A 17,583-nucleotide genomic window follows, 5' to 3' on the forward strand; every position below is an offset into this window, starting at 1 on the left:
ACATATTTAGGATTGTAAATCATTTTCTTATTTAAGCTGTCTATTTTTTTAAAAGAATAGAAAGCAACAATGTGAGAGCACATATAGAAAGAAGACAAAGGCTGTTGGTAATGTGTACTTGGTTAAATAAAAATGGCATGTGTAGGCAAGTAAATCCCTCATTTATTCATTTTGAAGGTGTGGCTGGCCTGTGGTTAAAACATTAACAGGTTTTAACTGTGGTTGCATCTGAGTACCCTTTATTTTTTTGGCATGTTCAGTTTTGAGAGTGTGATGTAATACTGTTCTGAAAATTTATGGTAGGCTTGTAATTTTCTTACCATAGGATGTCACTAGAGTACAGGCAGATAAGAGTATTCAACTGATGTTAGGAGATACTTTTTTTTAGCCCAGTGAAATCTCAAGGAAATAACCTCCCCTCCAAAACGTACAGATTTGTATTATATTTTACCTTTCATCACTGTGAGTCTTCATTAATGCTTTTTATAGTCTTATCTAATGGATAGTACAGATGAATTTCTAATATCCTGTGTAATATTGCACAGTTTAATAAGATGTATATTCAATTAGAGTGTTGTATAGCATGGTGCAGTGTGGGTTGAGCATTGGACTACAAGTCTGGAGATCAAAATATGATTCCTGTCTTGGCCATGGAAACATTGGGCAAGTCATTCACTCTCATTCCAGAAAACTCCTTGATAGGGGCTTGCCTGAGGGTTGTCGTAAGTCAGAAATGATTTGAAGGCACACAACAACAACAACAACAACAACAACAACAACAATGTTGATTAAATATTTAATTCATTGGGTTCATCTAGTGATTCATGGATATTTAGTTGAGTGATAGAGGTTGAGATTTTGATACACATATGTATTCATCACTTAACAATTACAATATCAAGTGATGATTTTAATACTGTGTCATAGGTAGAACTTTAATTCCACCTTGAATTACCTTGGATGTAATCTTTTAAATGGCCTTTATTTATACATTCAGTTTCCAGTGTGGAAAAACCAAATAAGATATGCACCTGTGACAAGAATAATAATAATGTGGTGTCCATAATGTGTGTCTGTCATAGAGAGCACTACTTACAAAGGGATTTCTGAAGGATGGAAAGAGAAAGGTTTGATTTAGCTGAAGTTGAAGCCATCAATCCCTCTATGACTTCATAGCAGTGGTTTATGAAACCATAGATGAAAGTACAAACACTCTCAGTATGACCTTGCCTGCTAGATTCTCAGTTATGACATTACTGACATGGCATGTTGAGCATGGTTTGTGATTTGACTGGGTGATCTGGGTGATGCCTTTGTTAGAGCTAGTGCTCCTTATGTGTTTTTGTACAGAATTAGTTGTTTTTGCAAGGATCCACGGTTATTGCTGAGATCATTAATAACTGACTGTCTGACATTATTTTAAGCATGTAAACATTTGCCCAAATATTGGTTTTGTTCTTAAAATTTTTCAGACTTATAGGACCTGGTATCAATGCCTGAAGAGGTTGTTAGGGATTGTCATTGTTACTTTCTCATGGCATCATCCATTGATGGCTCTTTTGTTTGGTTGCAAGCAGCTTCAGCTGAATTTAATGGAGCTCATATTAGAGTCTCATATAAACACCATTAAAATGAAAAGAGATGATTGGCAGCAGTACCCTACTTGTATCTTTTTAATGGTAAAAAGATCTGGATGGTCAGTTTAGTAAAGAAAATTTCACCTGATGTGTTTGAATGAATAGCTTGGAAACCACATACTTTGAAAATGTAAAGAACATAATTAAAATACATAATATGCATTCAGTCATACTGCTCAGTTTCTTCCATTAAAACTAGTATATCAAGATAAAATATTCCAGGTTCTAACCAGTAGCGTTCCACACTGGGGTGTCACCTGGTGCGGGGTAGGGTAGGGGCTTTGAGGTGGAGCCAAAAGAGGCCCCTCCCTCCTTGTCCCACATGGCTTTACTCTAAAGTAAAGTCGCATGGGGCAGGGATGGGGGGAGCTGGGCCCTCTCCCTCCCTGTCCTGCGAAGCTTAAAAGTCAAGTCTCCCAGGGCAGGGATGGGGGGGGGGGGGAGCCAGGTGTTCTCCCTCCCTGCACGCGAGGCTTGACTTTCAAGCCTCCTAGGGCAGGGACGGGGGCACTGGGTGTTCTCCCTCTCTGAGCTGCGAAGCTTGATGGTGCCAGGTCCTCTGCCTCCCTGCCACAGTGGTGTCACCACACTCAGTAATGGCGCTACTGATTCTAACCACGCTGAAACATCCTTTTATACCAACGGTTTGCAAATATGTAAAACAGTTTTTAAAACCTCTAGATTCCTGATGAACACCCCATGATGGTCATTCATTGCAGACCAACTTTAATGAGGAATTTTATCAGCATCTGTCATTCAAGAGTCTGAATTCATGATTTGGAATATTACTTCAGAAAGTTACTTCTTCGAATAGTGCTAGGATAATGCTCTGGAACCTAGCAATGGATGGATAGTTTCAGTGTGCCATTATATTCTTATTACAAATAACTTTCCAAATTCTGTAAAAAAATACATAGTTTACATACATTGATACTCTCTAATACTTAAAATTAAGAAACAGTTCATTTGTCTTTGCGTCTTAACCGAATATCAGTCTCTTCCTAGTCTGCATCTACACTACAAAATTAATGTATCGTGACTTAGCTATTGTAATAGCATCTTCCATTAATTTTTCTAATCTCCTTAAATCTGTCCAAACTGATGGCCACACTACATCATCTAGCAGTAACAAACTCCATAGTAAAATGATGTACTCTGTGAAGAATTGCTTCTTTCTACCTTTACTCAATCTCCCATTCAACTTCAGTGGGTGATCCCTGATTCTAGTATGATGAGAGGAGGAAGAAGAACCTCACATTATCTACTTTCTTTGCACCAAGTCAAATAGAAATGTATACTCTTCTATCTTATCTTATCTCCCCTCCCCTTCCTTTTTCTCTCCCTAAGCCAAATAGTCTCAGATGTTATAACTGTTCTTCATAGGGGATTTGATCCAGCCCCCTTGATCAAGTCCCAGCTCAGCCATGAAACCCACTGGATGACCTTGGGCAAGTCATATACTCTCAGCCTCAGGGGAAGGCAATGGCAAACTTCCTCTGAACAACTTTTGTAAAAAAAAAAAAAAAAAAGAAAAAAAGATAGATTTGCCTAATGGTCACCATAGGTCAGAAACGACTTGAAGTCACACAACTCACAGCTTTAATCTGCTGTTCTTGAAGGCTTCCACAAGCACCAATTGATCTTTGGGGGACAACATTTATTCGAAAATAGTTTTTTTTGGAAGATGCAGCGGCTTTAAGAAAGATCGGAAGCCGGGGGGGGGGGGGCTGAAAAAATTAGTTAGGGCTCCATGCCCCATGGGCTCATGGGTTATTCTTTCCACATCCTTGAGCTAGAGGTACGAGGGATACAAAGAGAAGCCTTTTTGAGCTGCCTTATGAAGACTTTGATCTAAAGGATGGCCTACAGATAGAAGTGGGCAAATAAATAAGTGAAACAAAGAAGCAACAGACAATCAAATGCATTCTGCAACACCCCCCTTTTTTAAAAAATGGAGCCTTAATTGAGGAATATCATACTTTTGTCTTCTAATAAATCTGGATTGTATGCTCTGTATGCACTGAACTCGCCCATGGCTTTACATTACTTACCGGACTTATTCTCATGTAAGAGCTTTTGAAAGCTGCTGGTACCTTTCCAAGGTTAAACGCGTAGAGACAGATAAAGAGATGTTAATGATTTAAACATCAATCCTTAGTGCGAAGAGAAGAAAGAATCTTCACAACAACAAAGAGGGCTTGCCACAGTTTTGTACTGAATAACTACTGTGAATCTAACCTTCTGTAATACAAAGAACAGGATAATAATTGCATGTTGGTTCATGTACAGATTCAGCAACTTTTGACAACCCTGCCTTATGACATCAGTCTCAGTGTTTAATACAATAGTTTCAAATGGAAACTGTTGCAGGAGGGATTGTAAACAGAAGAACTCAGTATTAACTGAACAGTTCGGATTCATCAGGGTGGAGCCTTATATCAGATTGTAGAATTTTGTATGTTGTTGCTTTAATATCTTGATCTTCCTTAATCATATCATGGAAAGGCCAAGAAGAACCTCACATTCACCTGTTTATTGGAGAAAAATAGTCATGTGTGTAGATGTCTGTGGTGTAGATTTGGAAATAAGAAACCTAGATTTGAATTTCTAGCTTGACAGTGCTTGTCACATTTATCTCATCTTTAATAATCAAACACATTATATTTATATGCATTCCTCCAATGAATTGATGGCACCATATATGGTCCCCCCCCCACCTCACATTTTTTAGAACAATCCTGTGAGATAGATCAAGCAGAGAATGTGTGACTGGGCAAAGACAACCCAGTAAGTTTCACAGCTCAGCAGAGATACTCTTGACCATCTTGACATCAGCCTTTCAGTCTCTGTCCAGACCACTACTGGTCTCCTAGACCATGACATGGTTGGAGCAGAAGTAGGGGAAAGCAAAAGAGTGTGACATCATGATATCAAGGTAAGTTCGTTCAGTGTTAGAGAGGAAGAGGGACAAACTAGCTGCACAGCTATTTGTGTTGGCAGTGACCTTACATCAGGTGTGAGGAAATTGTGGCCCATTGAAATTGTTTGTATGACCTGCAAAGCCCCATCCCAGCTTACACTTTACCATCATGCCTAGTTGGTTGGTTCCTAGGATAACCTACTTTTCAGAGTTGTGTTGCACAACGTTGATTTGGACTTATTGGGAAGAAATATAAGATACAGATAAAACCTGATGATAGTCGGAATAAAAAGGTCTGTTGGATAGAAATGAGAGAGATGACTGTCTTTTTTGTCAGCTTCCTGAGACTGACTAGATGTTAACAAACAGAAAGCAGTACTACTAGCTGTTGCTTTGATCTGATCCCGGTTGGTATTCTGTATGCAAAACTCCAGTTCTGGTGCAAGATATTTCTGAATGGAAATGGAGAGGCCTGTGTTTTCACTGAGCACCGCATTCCAATAATTATTGAAGTTCAGAGTGCCTGAGCTGAAATCCTATTGAAGTCTGTGCCACTGATTCCACAGGCTTTGGCTTTGGCCCTCAGAATACAATGCCTGCTGTGCTCCATCTTCTTTTCAGGATTGATGCATTGTTGCTGAACCTTTGCACACCTCAAGATATTTTAAAGTCCTGAATAGCTCTTCAAACTCCCATTGTTCTTTTATCTCCCCTGTACGCTTGCATGAACTGTTAGTACTGTGAAAAGAGAGGTCAGGCACACAACAGAGGAGAAAAATCACTTTTTATGTAGGTAGTTTCCAAGGCCAACCTGGCCTCTATGAGAGTGAGCACAATGGACATAAAGATGTGCTGATGCATCCATGATGACTGATAAGGCAAAGCAGCAGGATATCGAAAGGAGCAACGTGACAACATGCAGACGGAAGAGGGGAGGGAAACAACGGGTGAAAAGACCTTGAAAGATCACCTGTTCTGCATTGCAAGCAAACTTAATTATTCACTGTCTAACCCAGACTGCTGCACAAATAACGGTGGCTTTTGTCTTATATCTCCCCAAACAGGCTGCAGTAGAAAGCAGTGGATAGCATTTTTAAAAAGAGAAGTAGATAATAGGTGATTTTATTTTCTGAAACATGTTACTAATTTTGAACAAATGATGGGAGAGGTCATAGTGATCCAAGGTTATCTCTGAACTTCCCTGCACCTTGCATTCTCATTCACAGCCCTCCTTATTTTTATTTTTCTAGACTTATGTTTTAAAACTACTTGTTTTTTTAAAAAACAATCCAGTAGTGATCTAGAAAGCCAGTTAAACCAGAATGTCTTAGTTTAAGCTGAATGATTTCCATTGAATTATATCTTGGCAAAAATTCAAGAAAAACAGATGGAATTAATATGCAAATTGTCATCACCTTGTGGGTTTTTAAATCACTCTAAATATCTAAATCTTGTAAACATCCTCTACGTTAACAGGTTGAGAAATAAGTACAGTTGCCTCTTAGTTTTCATGTGTGTGTGTGTGTGTGTGTGTGTGTCTGTTCCGGACCCTCCCCCTGCAAAAATGGAAACTCGTCAATATTCAAGCCCCGTTGGCTTGAATGGTGGTGAGTGCCCGTGGACACCTCCAGGCACATGTCATGGGTCTGTGATCCATTTTATCCCCCTTCGTTTGCCGCACGCAAACAGACAAGGGACTCAGATTTCAAGTTCGCAAAAATGGAGGGGTGACTGTATTTGAAATCCTACATGATTGAATCTGCATCCTGCTTAATTTTATAATAGTTCTCATTCTGTCCGGCCCTGAAATGCAAGTGGTTAATTTTCACATATGTTCTTGGGGTAAGAGTAATAGGTGATAATTCAGCCTTATAGATGAAAGATTTACAGCAAGGGAGAGATGCTCAGAGGAGTAAATGAGACATAATATTTTCACCCACCTTCTTTCCATCTCACAAGTCTGCACATTATTTATAATGGAAACTTGGTTCATTGCAGAGTTATAACAAGAAGTGAGGCTATTAAAAATAATAATTGTTAGCTGCTCTGATAGCCTTTAGGGCTGAAAGGCAGGGTATAAATACCATAAATAAATAAATAAATAAATAAATAAATAAATAATATTGACGAACTCTAGTCAGCAAATAGTATGGCAAGAAAGACAAGAAGAAAGAGAGGGATTGTTTTATAGTCCCATAGTGCCACATAATTGCTGTTTGTTTGTGACATCATGATAAATAGTGATCATCATGACTTCAAACTCAACCACAGATGGTGAATAGAACCATTTCAGCCCCTTGTCAAAGTTAGGTATATTTCTCTTGCATGTTGGCAAAGCTTGGGTTACATACTACAACAGGTTGAATGGGGTAGTCAGCATGTGCCCTTTGACACCTCTAAAACCATGCTGTCAAACTCTGGTAGTACATTATTCTGTCAAATGGAGGATAGAGCCTAGCTGAATCGTAGCACTTTAACTGGGTAGTGTGAAAGGGCCCTCGATCCACTTCAGGTACCTCCTTAACAGACAGCTCAGAAGACCAAAACAGTCATTGTTATTATTATTATTATTATTATTAACCTTTATTTATGAAGCGCTGTAAATTTACACAGCGCTGTACATGCAATCTTTTTAGTTAGACGGTTCCCTGCCCTCAGGCTTACAATCTAAAAAGACATGACACAGAAGGAGAAGGGAGTGGTGACAGGAAGGGTAAGAGGTCCAGCAGTTCCTCTCAACCTCTGAGGCCTGGACCAAGGCAGATGGACAGGAGGGAGGTCTTGGCTTCAAAATGAAAGGTTAATCATTATCCAGGGAAAATACATACTCACAAGTAGGATAATACATATACAGTACATAGCAATACAGGAAATGGATCGATAAACAGTCAACAACAGAACATCAGATAGTAAGCGACAATTATGCGATGCCTGGGAAGGCTTCTCTGAACAGGATGGTTTTCAACTCCGTTTTGAAGCTGGTTAAAGAAGTGATGACTCTTGCTTGTGGAGGAAGAAGGTTCCAGGAGTGAGGGGCAGCAAGTGAAAAGGGGCGAATCCGGGATGGGGCAGAGGAAATCCTGGGCTGGGACAGGAACCCTTGACTACCAGAACGGAGGGCCCTGGTGGGAAGGTGAGGAGAAAGAAGGTCTGATAAGTAAGGAGGGGCCAGTCCATGGAGGGCTTTGAATGTCGACAGCAGGAGCTTATACTGAATGCGGAAAGGGAGAGGGAGCCAGTGAAGGGATGCTAACACAGGAGAGATGTGGTCAGAGTGGTGGGTGGAAGTGATAATGCGTGCAGCTGAATGCTACTAATCCTGTCTATGCTGTGCATACATAACTCTAATTTAACTATTTATTTCTCTGTTTCTCCCCACTTCCCTAAGTAGTATTCCTTTTGTGAAACTTGAGTCACTTTAACTATTTTACTTTAGATAAAACTTTAAGGTCATTTGACATTGCATGAAGTGTTTATGGTATAAATGTTTGCCGTCACTAAAGGTGTCTGAAGATTCACAGCAAGAAACTTGCTTAAGGCAAGGTAATGTAAGGAATCAGAGTTGCTGAATTTTAGCTTGCAATGGAATATCACGAGTTCCAAAGACAGATGGTATCCCACTGTGTTGTTTACTGCAAAGCGGTTTGGAGCTTCTCTTATGTTAAATAAGAGTATTTGATTCCTTGACTACATCACAGGAGAGCAAGGAGGTGTTATGCCTTTCCTCCATCACACCACAGAAAAGAGTAAAATATTTTCTACCCAGATTGCAGCATTTCAACTTGTGTCAAGTAGGTACTGCATATAAAGCCCTCATGAATACTATGAATTGCTTGCCTACATAGCACAAAAATGGCAAATTGTTCAACAGAAGCAAATGCTAAGAGCAATACACTGTGTTTTTTTTTGGGGGGGGGGCAGAGGAGGAATAGCTCTTTAGGCACTAGCTCTCTGCTAGTACCTAGGATCTTACAGGCTGAAGGCTTTAAAAATGGACAATTAACCAAAGTGACTCTCATAAAAATGAGGCAGAAGGACAAGCTGATTTTGCAGCAAAAACAATTATTTCTTTTATAAAAAGACAGGGAAAGATAGAAGCAGAAACCAACAGAATAGTGAATGCCAGCTGTTTCTCAAAGTAAAAGATGGCAAAAGAGCATGGGATTAAAAACCAACCAATTTTGGAGGGGGGATTGCTAGAGGAGTGTAGCTAAGCTTAAAGGGGTTTACAGACTAAAACACATGAGTTTTCTCACTCTCTGATGTGGAGAAGATGACTGCAGACTGTGGAAGGTTCGGGGGGGGGGGGGGAAGAGAAGTCCAAGATAGGGCAGGTCAAAGAGAAAGAGTCTCTCTGTGTGTCTGTATTTTAAAGATTTTCCTAACTTGAGAGGTGGTCTCCTAAGAGTGAGGGAATGCCTCTGGGTGGAGTAAACATGACCTCAACATGTGCTTCCAGAAGGGAGAGGTGAACCTGCCCTTCAGGTTTTGATTATGGCTGTTAAGTGGTCTGAGCAATACTATAAAATGGGGTTGCATAGACAGGACGAAAAACCAACCTGTATGGCTATTCACTACCTTCTAAATCCAAACGTGTATCACCCTCTCTGAAGATAGCACAACACTTCACCATAGGCGGTATACTAGTCTGAGCCATGTTGGCAGGGTCTCCATTCAGTGGATGTGGACGATATAGTTAAGCACTGGTAGCTTTCAATCTATGCAAACATTTTCTTATTAGCCAGGGCAGAGAGAGGATGAGGAAATTTTGTAGTTTAAAATGAGTCTTGGATTCTCCAAGATGGGCAAAGCATCCAGGCTGCAGCAGCCCTAGCCTATCCACTATGGATTTTTAACAGTTTGTACAGATTTTTCTGTCTTATGCTTTTCTGTCTTATGCATCAAAGTCTAATATTCTAATTTATGGAGCACAACTGGTAACACAAGTATATCAGGTTCTAAAATTGTAATAATTTATGCCAGTGGTGGGCAACCTCCAGCACTGAATGTGGGGTATTGTATTGTAACACCCCCCCCCCCCCAGATTGCTGTGGGTTGCAATGTGCTGCTACATGGCTCAAATGTGGCTTAGCAGTGACAAAAAGGTGCTTTCCCTTTTCAAAGCAGGGCACATATGGAAATGGAGTAGTGCAACAGATTTTCAAAAAAGAGTGTAGAGGATCTGCATGTGGCTCCTGGGTCATATTTTATCTGCCTCTGATGTGCACGCTTACCTGGGAGTAATACTCATTAAGCTACATGGAAGTTATTCCTGAGTAGACACAGTGGACCCATTTCAAACTGGCTTCAGGGCGGGCCACGGAGTTGAGACTGCCATGGTCGCCTTAGTCGATGATCTCAGTCTGGGCATCAACAGGGGAAGTGTGACCTTGTTGGTGCTCTTGGACATCTCAGCAGCTTTCGATACCATTGACCATGGTATCCTTCTGGAATGCCTGGGAGAGTTGGGTATCAGGGGCACTGCGCTCCAGTGGTTCCGATCCTACCTCTCGGGAAGATTCCAGATGGTGAGGCAGGGGGACAGCTGCTCTCGTAAAAGAGAGCTGACATCTGGTGTCCCTCAGGGCGCCATTCTGTCCCCCATGCTGTTTAACATTTACATGAAGCCGCTGGGAGAGATCATCCGGAACCATGGAGTGCGGTGTTATCAGTACGCTGATGACACCCAGATCTATCTCTCCATGTCTCTGACTGATACAGTGACTAAGGATGGCACCTCTCCTCTGGATGCCTGTCTGGGGTCAGTAATGGGCTGGATGAGGAAAAACAAACTCAAGCTGAATCCAGAGAAAAAAGAGGTACTCGTGATAGGTACCCCAAGCCCGGGCAGGGAAATTTGCCATCCAGTCCTGGACGGGGTCACACTCCCCCTAAAGGACAAAGTTCGCAGTCTGGGAGTACTCCTGGGTTCATCCTTACAGTTATTATCTCAAGTAGATGCGATGGCCAGGAGTGCTTGGTACCAGCTTCGGCTGATACGCCAACTGCGTCCCTGTCTGGACCAAAAGGACCTAGAAACAGTAGTAAACGCACTGATAACCTCTCGTTTGGATTTCTGTAATGTGCTCTATATGGGGCTACCTTTGTACCAGGTTCAGAAGCTTCAATTGGTTCAAAACGCTGCAGCCAGATTGGTCGCCGGAACCTCAAGGGCGGACCATATAACACCCGTATTAAAATCTCTTCACTGGCTGCCAATTCACTTCCGGGCCAATACAAAGTGTTGGTTATTACCTATAAAGCCCTACATGGCTTGGGCCCGAGTTACTTGAGGGAACGCCTCTCCCTACATAATCCGCCTCGCACTCTCAGAACAATGGGAAAATTGTTGCTTGAACACCCCAAGGTGAGATTGGTAATGACTCACCAAAGAGCTTGTACAATGACAGCTCCAACTCACTGGAATGCACTTCCAGAGGAGATTCGATCCAGTTGTACATTGGAAGCCTTCAAGAAGGCATTAAAAACTTATCTCTTCCAGTTAGCATACCCTCCCGATTCTCTGTAGAAAGTATTCCCCGACTAGATTGGACGACTACCCATAATTGATATCCCGACTATCCTAGTTATACTGTTTTTTAAAATTGAATGTTTACAACTGTTTTTATAACTGTTTTTAATATTGTATTTGACATGTGTCATAGAGTTTTACTGTATGTACACCGCTTTGATCTGGAGGAAAAGCGGTATATAAATAAAAGCTTTATTATTATTATTATTATTATTATTATTATTATTATTATCTTAATTTGTAGTGTCAGAATTGCCAATTCTGAATCATCCAAGGCTCTGAGGTTTGCAGGCCAGAACCTGAGATGTAGGGATGACCCTTGGTGATGTCAATAAGCATTATGCATGAAGTACCAATCACAGTTGCTCATAGTTTGTCATTCAAACACACACACACACACACACACACACACACTGCATTTTCCTTTTTGAAAACTGAGTGCGAAATCTTAGCTAAATAGGTTGTTACCAGATCAAGGTGAAATGATGGGATTGTTCCTTCACACTTGCTTTGGGAGATGGGATGTAGAACATCAAACTTTTGCTTGCTTCTAGCCAGAAGGTTAATGTAGAGTCAAACAGAAGGTAAGTTCTGGCATCACAACAACTGGGAGGAAAAGAAGGAACTCATTAAGTAAATACCTTACTTAAGGACCCCCCCCCTAAAAAAAATTTGCAGGTTGCAGAAAGAAATCAGTTAGATTTTGTAAACTTATAGTAAGCTGCAACTAGCTGACTTGGAGATTTCATCTTGTCTGAGCTGAGTCCCTCAAAACTGGAGAATTTGTACCCTTGTCTTTTACTTGGAGATGACCCATGATAACTGGAGACTCAGGGCCAGGCCCTGAACTCTGACAACCCTAACTGTCATTCATTTTCTTCTCCATGCTGCTATTCTGCTTGCTACTAACCAGAGGTGCTTTAAATATTTTTATGGCCATTGTGCTAGTTGAAAATGCATGAAAACACACTTAAAAACCAGTAACACTTTTAATTTTCAGTTTCCTTTTCTTATGATGCTTTCAAGAGGGGAAAAAAGGTGATGTCAAGGTGTTCGTACATGCCATCTTTGAACTGTGGTGACATGCCTCTTCTAAATAGAAGGGGAGACAACTGGCCACAGTTCAAAGATGGTATGTGCAAACACCTGGACATAATTTTTTGTCTCGCTCTACAATTTTCTCAGGAATTTTTCTCCAGAATGGGTTACCTCTTAGGCAATAATTGCAAAGGGAATGCAGTTTTCTTAAATTACAGTCTAGAGCTGCATAGTGTGAGATCTGTGTGTCTCTCTGTGTGTTTGTGTGTGTTTGTTTCATCTGCCTCCCACACAGCAGCCTTAACAGCCCCTGGACTTGGAAGTATTCTCTGAATTATGTTCTGTTATGTTCTAGCCTTAGCCTTTTAATGTTTTTTTAAAGTTTAAATGCATTCTTTCAAAGCTTCTTGAAAGCTCTTGGAAAATATCTCATCCCCACCTTTTCCTATCCACAGGAAGGAGCAGCTGCTTAGATGTTCTCAGTGCAAAGCTGCGCGATATTGTAATGCACGTTGCCAGGTAATGATGATTCTGAAGTGAACCACAAATACATAATGTATGTATTTTAACCTTTGAGCTTTTTGCCCCCATTAACCTTTGGTAATGTCTATGCAATTAGTTGTGATGACTAGGAAAAACTCCATATCTGCAATGGTAAATATCCATAGTATTGGATATTGGATGACAGATTCCAAGGCATTGTATGTAAATATACATGTTTTAAACTTGTAATACTGCTAGCACTGTTTGAATGCAGGGTATAAATATGGAACTAACATTACAAATAAGTGCTTAAATTGTAAATATATGTTTTGATGTTTACTTTTATACTGTAAACAGAGATCTGATTATTTGTGACAAGGAATTGCATTTTGATGCATTAAATATAAATTTGTTCACTGGAGAGATTCTGGATAAGGTATATAGAATAAGAGGTAAGACAATACAAGTTTAATTTTTAGTTTTGTTTTGTTTTAAAGCAAATCTTTCAGACAATGCTAAACTACTACATTTATTGTTTTACAAGAACATCATTGCATATGTTTTTCAGACCTTTTGGTGTCATTAATGTTGTATTTCAGGTTTCTCCTACACTAGGACATTATAGTGCTTCGGAATTATTGCTTTTCTGTAGTGTGCTGGAAGCAGAACAAAAGAGGTTGCACACAGCAGTAAGTCATACTTAACAAAGCTCCCCTGTGCATTTAATTAAAGATTCCTTCTTGCTGCTTCCTTTGAAATTGTTTTCTGTGTAGCTTGGCATCACAAAATGAAGCAGGAGAGAGAATTATTGAATTTTGTGATGCCAACAGTTTGTTCTTTGCAACCACATTCTTCCATCAACGAGACAACTGTAAACATGGAGAGTTAAGAAGAAGTGAGATGCCAAAACAATGGTCAATACATAAATCAAACAGATTTCAAAATTAAAAGCAGAAGTTGGTGAATCTTCATTTTCTCTGGAAAAATGACAAGAAAAAAGAACATGGAAAGAAAGAAAGGCCATGAACTGCTGATATGAAAGTATATTAAATCAGTCATTGTGCCAAAATGTTACCTGAAGAAAATCACTGTAAAATCAAAAGACTATGTAAAGAATATACAGCTCGCCCACGCCATATGCGGGCGTGCCATATGCAACTTTAACCTTACGTGTTAGGTTAAGCCGTGGTAGCTATAATGACATGTGTGCCTATGGCATGCGTACTGCGCCGCATGCAGAAGCTACTCCCCCATTAAAACAAATGGGGTTTCAGTGTACACATTTTCCCCCATACGCGGGGGGTGGGGGGTCCGGAATGGATCTGCCGCATATGGGGAGGGCCCACTGTATTTGTGCTATTAAGCCTAAGAGACTGAAAGCCAGAACTCTGGACTAAAACTGGGGGTGTTGTCAGGGAACAATGCAAAACAAACTCATATTTGCAGCCTAAAAGAAAGAAAAAGCCTCTTTGGATGACAGACAAAACTCTTCACACAGTTAAGAAGAAGTGAGATGCCAAGGGCAAGGGTAGATTTCTGAATGCAACTGTTCAGCAACTTATGCATAGGGACAAAGAAAACTATTATAATAGTCAATGCAAAGAAATAAAAGATGGCAAAAAAAGGTAGAACAAAAGACTTCTTCCACAAGATCTGAGAAATCAAAGGGAAATTCAAACCAAGGGTGGGAACTCCGTATAAACAACAGGGAAATATACTATATATAAACACACAAAAAATAAAATAAAAAGATGATGGAAGCAATACACTGAAGAACTCTATAAAAGAGATGAAAAATGATAGAGTCATTGATACCCAAAATGCAAGGGGCACCCATCTGAGAGGGCACCCACACTTAATATTCAAGTAGGGGGATTTTATTAGCTCATATGACAAAGCTGTTGCCTGAGAGGGCTCAGGCAACTAAAGTGGGGATCAAGCCTGTGTATAATGGTTCCAAGAAAGAGGAGTGCAGAGAGTAGTCCAGAGTTCAGGTAATGTAATTTTATTTATAGGCAATCACCATTCACATGAGACACCCACTCACACACACACTGAAGAACTAAAGATATAAAGGTGGTGGCAGATAGCTACTTAAAAGTGTTGCAGAGGGTAATACTGTACCAATTCCAGATGTATAGCTTCAATTAGGGGTGGGGGCATGGTGAGATGGAAAATGGATCAGCATCTACTTTAGGATTATGGTATGCCGATGCCCAGTTTATGCTGAGGAGTCAAGTGAGATCTGGACAGAGTGCCTCTCTGACCTCAAATGAGACGAAATTGGGCTGCGTGGGCAGGCACATTTTAAGGCAAAACATATTCCAGGGTATGTTTCAGGATGTGAAAGGATTTCCAGGAGTGAAGAATGAACAAGGAATTTGAGAATGGCTAGATTATCAGTGCAAAAGAGTATTGCTCCCAGAGAGGAGTGTACTTGGATTTCTTTTCACGTGTAAGCCCCAGGTCTGTTGCCCACCATCATTCCTATGAGTGCAGGGGTTATGCGGATTCTGATTTTGATTGATCTATCCTGTCTATGTGCTCTTGAGCTCCCCCATGCTCATTTCCTTACATGGCAAGGCAATTTCCTGCCCTGGGCTGCCCTCGTGCCTATGTGCTTTAAACATCCTATTGATATCAGGAGGGGTTCAGAAGGCTAGATCTTGGGGTAACATCATTCAAGGAAAAACCTTTTGTCAATGAACCCAAAGGGGTGGGCATAGGGATTGTTTTCCTCTTGGATTTTATTGTAACTTTGATGTATTTTATTGTTGTAACCTGCCTGGATTCTCTGTGATAGGGCAGGCTAGAAATATATTATTATTATTATTATATACAGACTTAGCCCAAGTGGCTAATGTGGGTCCTAGAACAAATCAAGCCCAAACTTTCTGGAAGCCAAGATGACCAAACTGAGCGATCATACGTGGACATGTGATGAGATTATATGATTCATTAGGAAAGTCAATAATGCTTGGTAGCGTGGAGGGCAGTAGCAAAAGAAGAAAACCACATTACAGGTGGATACACTCAGTCAAGAAAACCACAGCCTCAAGCCTGCAGAACGTGAAAAGCCCTGCTGATGACAGGGTAACTTGGAGGTTTCTCATTTACAGGTTATCAAGTGGAAGCCAATTTTATGACAGTAACAACATGAGCCAGCGTAGTGTAGTTGGTTGAGTGTTTGAGTATGACAGAATATTAGGGTTCAGTTCCCTACTCAACTAAGGGGACCCACTGGGTGACCCACTGTCAATCCCAGAAAACCTTGTGATACTTTTGCCTTTTGGCAGTGATGGCAAACCTTTTAGAGACTGAGTGCCCAAACTCAGTGGCTTTCTGGGAGTGGGTGTCTCCAGGTACTGGGGGCAGGACGTTTTGGGGAGGCAGAACTTTTGGGGGTGGGACTTCTGGGACTTGGACTTCTGGGGTGGGTCTTCTGCCTGCTGGAGGCGGGACTACTGGGGGGAAAACCCAAGGCACACTCTCTCAGCCTCAGTTTAGTAATAGGAAACCTTCCTCTGATGAAACTTGCCAAGAAAACCCCATGATAGTTTGACTTTAGGGTTGCCATAAGTTGGAAACAACTTGAAGGCACCATACACACAAGTCACACTCTCTCAGCCTCAGAGGATGGCAATGGAAATCCCCCTCTGAGGAAGCTTGCCCCATGATAGATTCACCTTAGGGTCTCCAGGAACTGGCACTTGGAAGGGAGGGTGCTCTGGGCCCATAAGTTGGAAACGACTTGGAAGCACACAACAACAATAACAAGCATAATAAAGCACAGAAGGCACTGACACAATGGCATGGTACATACCGCCCCCTTGGGGCGGCCTTCACCAGCTCCTTTTCGCTCCGGCTTGGGGGCAGGGCAGCCTCACCAGCAGCCCTGCGGCCCTAATCTGGAGTTTTTCCGGACCACGGAGAAGTGGCAAAATGCTGCTTCTCCGTGGCACGGAAAAAGGGTGTCCTTTTGGCTTCATGTCCCTGGACACCCCGGGAGCCACAGCCATGGGAAAAAGGGGCCACTCAGCCCCTTTCTCCCCAGTGTTGTTCCTGCAGCCCTTTGGTGGCTGCGGAATGAGGCATGCACCCAGAAGGAGCTCCGTTTCAGAGCTCCTTCTTGCACTGCAGCCAGGCCATCGTAAACGGCCTGGGGCGGTGCAGAGATGTTACACACATGCCAAGCTGTTTTGATGCGGCGCATGCGTGACATAATCATGATGCCCCCCCAGTGTAGATGGGAGACCGCTGTGATTGTGGCGCCGTCATGTACTAGGGTTGCGGGCCATGCGGACACTCTGCCCCTGGGTAACCCTAGTACGTAGCCAGGCTGGTCTGGATCAGGCCAATAACAAGAACAAAGAGAGTCAGCGGTTTGAACATGCTACTCTGGGGACCAGGGCTTGAATCCCAGCTCAGCCATGAAACCTACTGGGAGACCTTGGCCAATAATAATAATAATAGGATTTATTTATATACTGCCCAATCACTGGGAATCCAAGTGGTTTACAACACGGGATAATAGACGGTTCCCTGCCCGCAGGCTTTCAATCTAAAAGACACGACACAAAAGGAGAAGGGAATGGTGAGGGGAGAGGGGATCAGGTCCAGCAGTTCTTCTCTCCCTCTGAGGCCTGGACCAAGGCAGATGGACCGGAGGAAAGGCTCTTCTTCTTCAGGCTAGCCCTGATGGAGCTGGGCCAGCCTATTCTCTCCCTCGAGATGGTGGATGAAGGGAGGGCTTGTCTTCTTCCAGGCAGGCTTGGTGGAGCTTAGCCTGCCTCTCTCTCCCTCAAGATGGTGGATGAAAGGAGGGCTTGTCTTCTTCCAGGCAGGCCTGGTGGAGCTTAGTCTGTCTCTTTTTCCCTCAAGATGGTGGATGAAGGGAGGGCAAGTCTGTATAGTAGCTTAGATTTTCTGTTTACTGGAGCTGTTAACACTATCTGCTGTCATCATTGTTACAT

General features: G+C 41.8%; 1 protein-coding gene across 2 annotated transcripts in view; it reads left to right on the forward strand.

The window, feature by feature from the left end:
• The window catches only part of SMYD3 (SET and MYND domain containing 3), a 503,325-nt gene that overhangs the window by 37,392 nt on the left and 448,350 nt on the right, over window positions 1-17,583 (forward strand). For both annotated transcript variants that reach the window (XM_089528391.1, XM_089528390.1), the window contains exon 2: window positions 12,583-12,646. In XM_089528391.1, the coding sequence (XP_089384517.1) occupies window positions 12,583-12,646 (64 nt within the window). The remainder of the gene's footprint in view (window positions 1-12,582; window positions 12,647-17,583) is intronic.

Source organism: Sceloporus occidentalis, unplaced genomic scaffold, assembly GCF_023333645.1.
Source record: "Sceloporus occidentalis isolate IW3139 unplaced genomic scaffold, rSceOcc1.0.p SCAF_6, whole genome shotgun sequence".
Classification (NCBI taxonomy): Eukaryota; Metazoa; Chordata; class Lepidosauria; order Squamata; family Phrynosomatidae; genus Sceloporus; species Sceloporus occidentalis.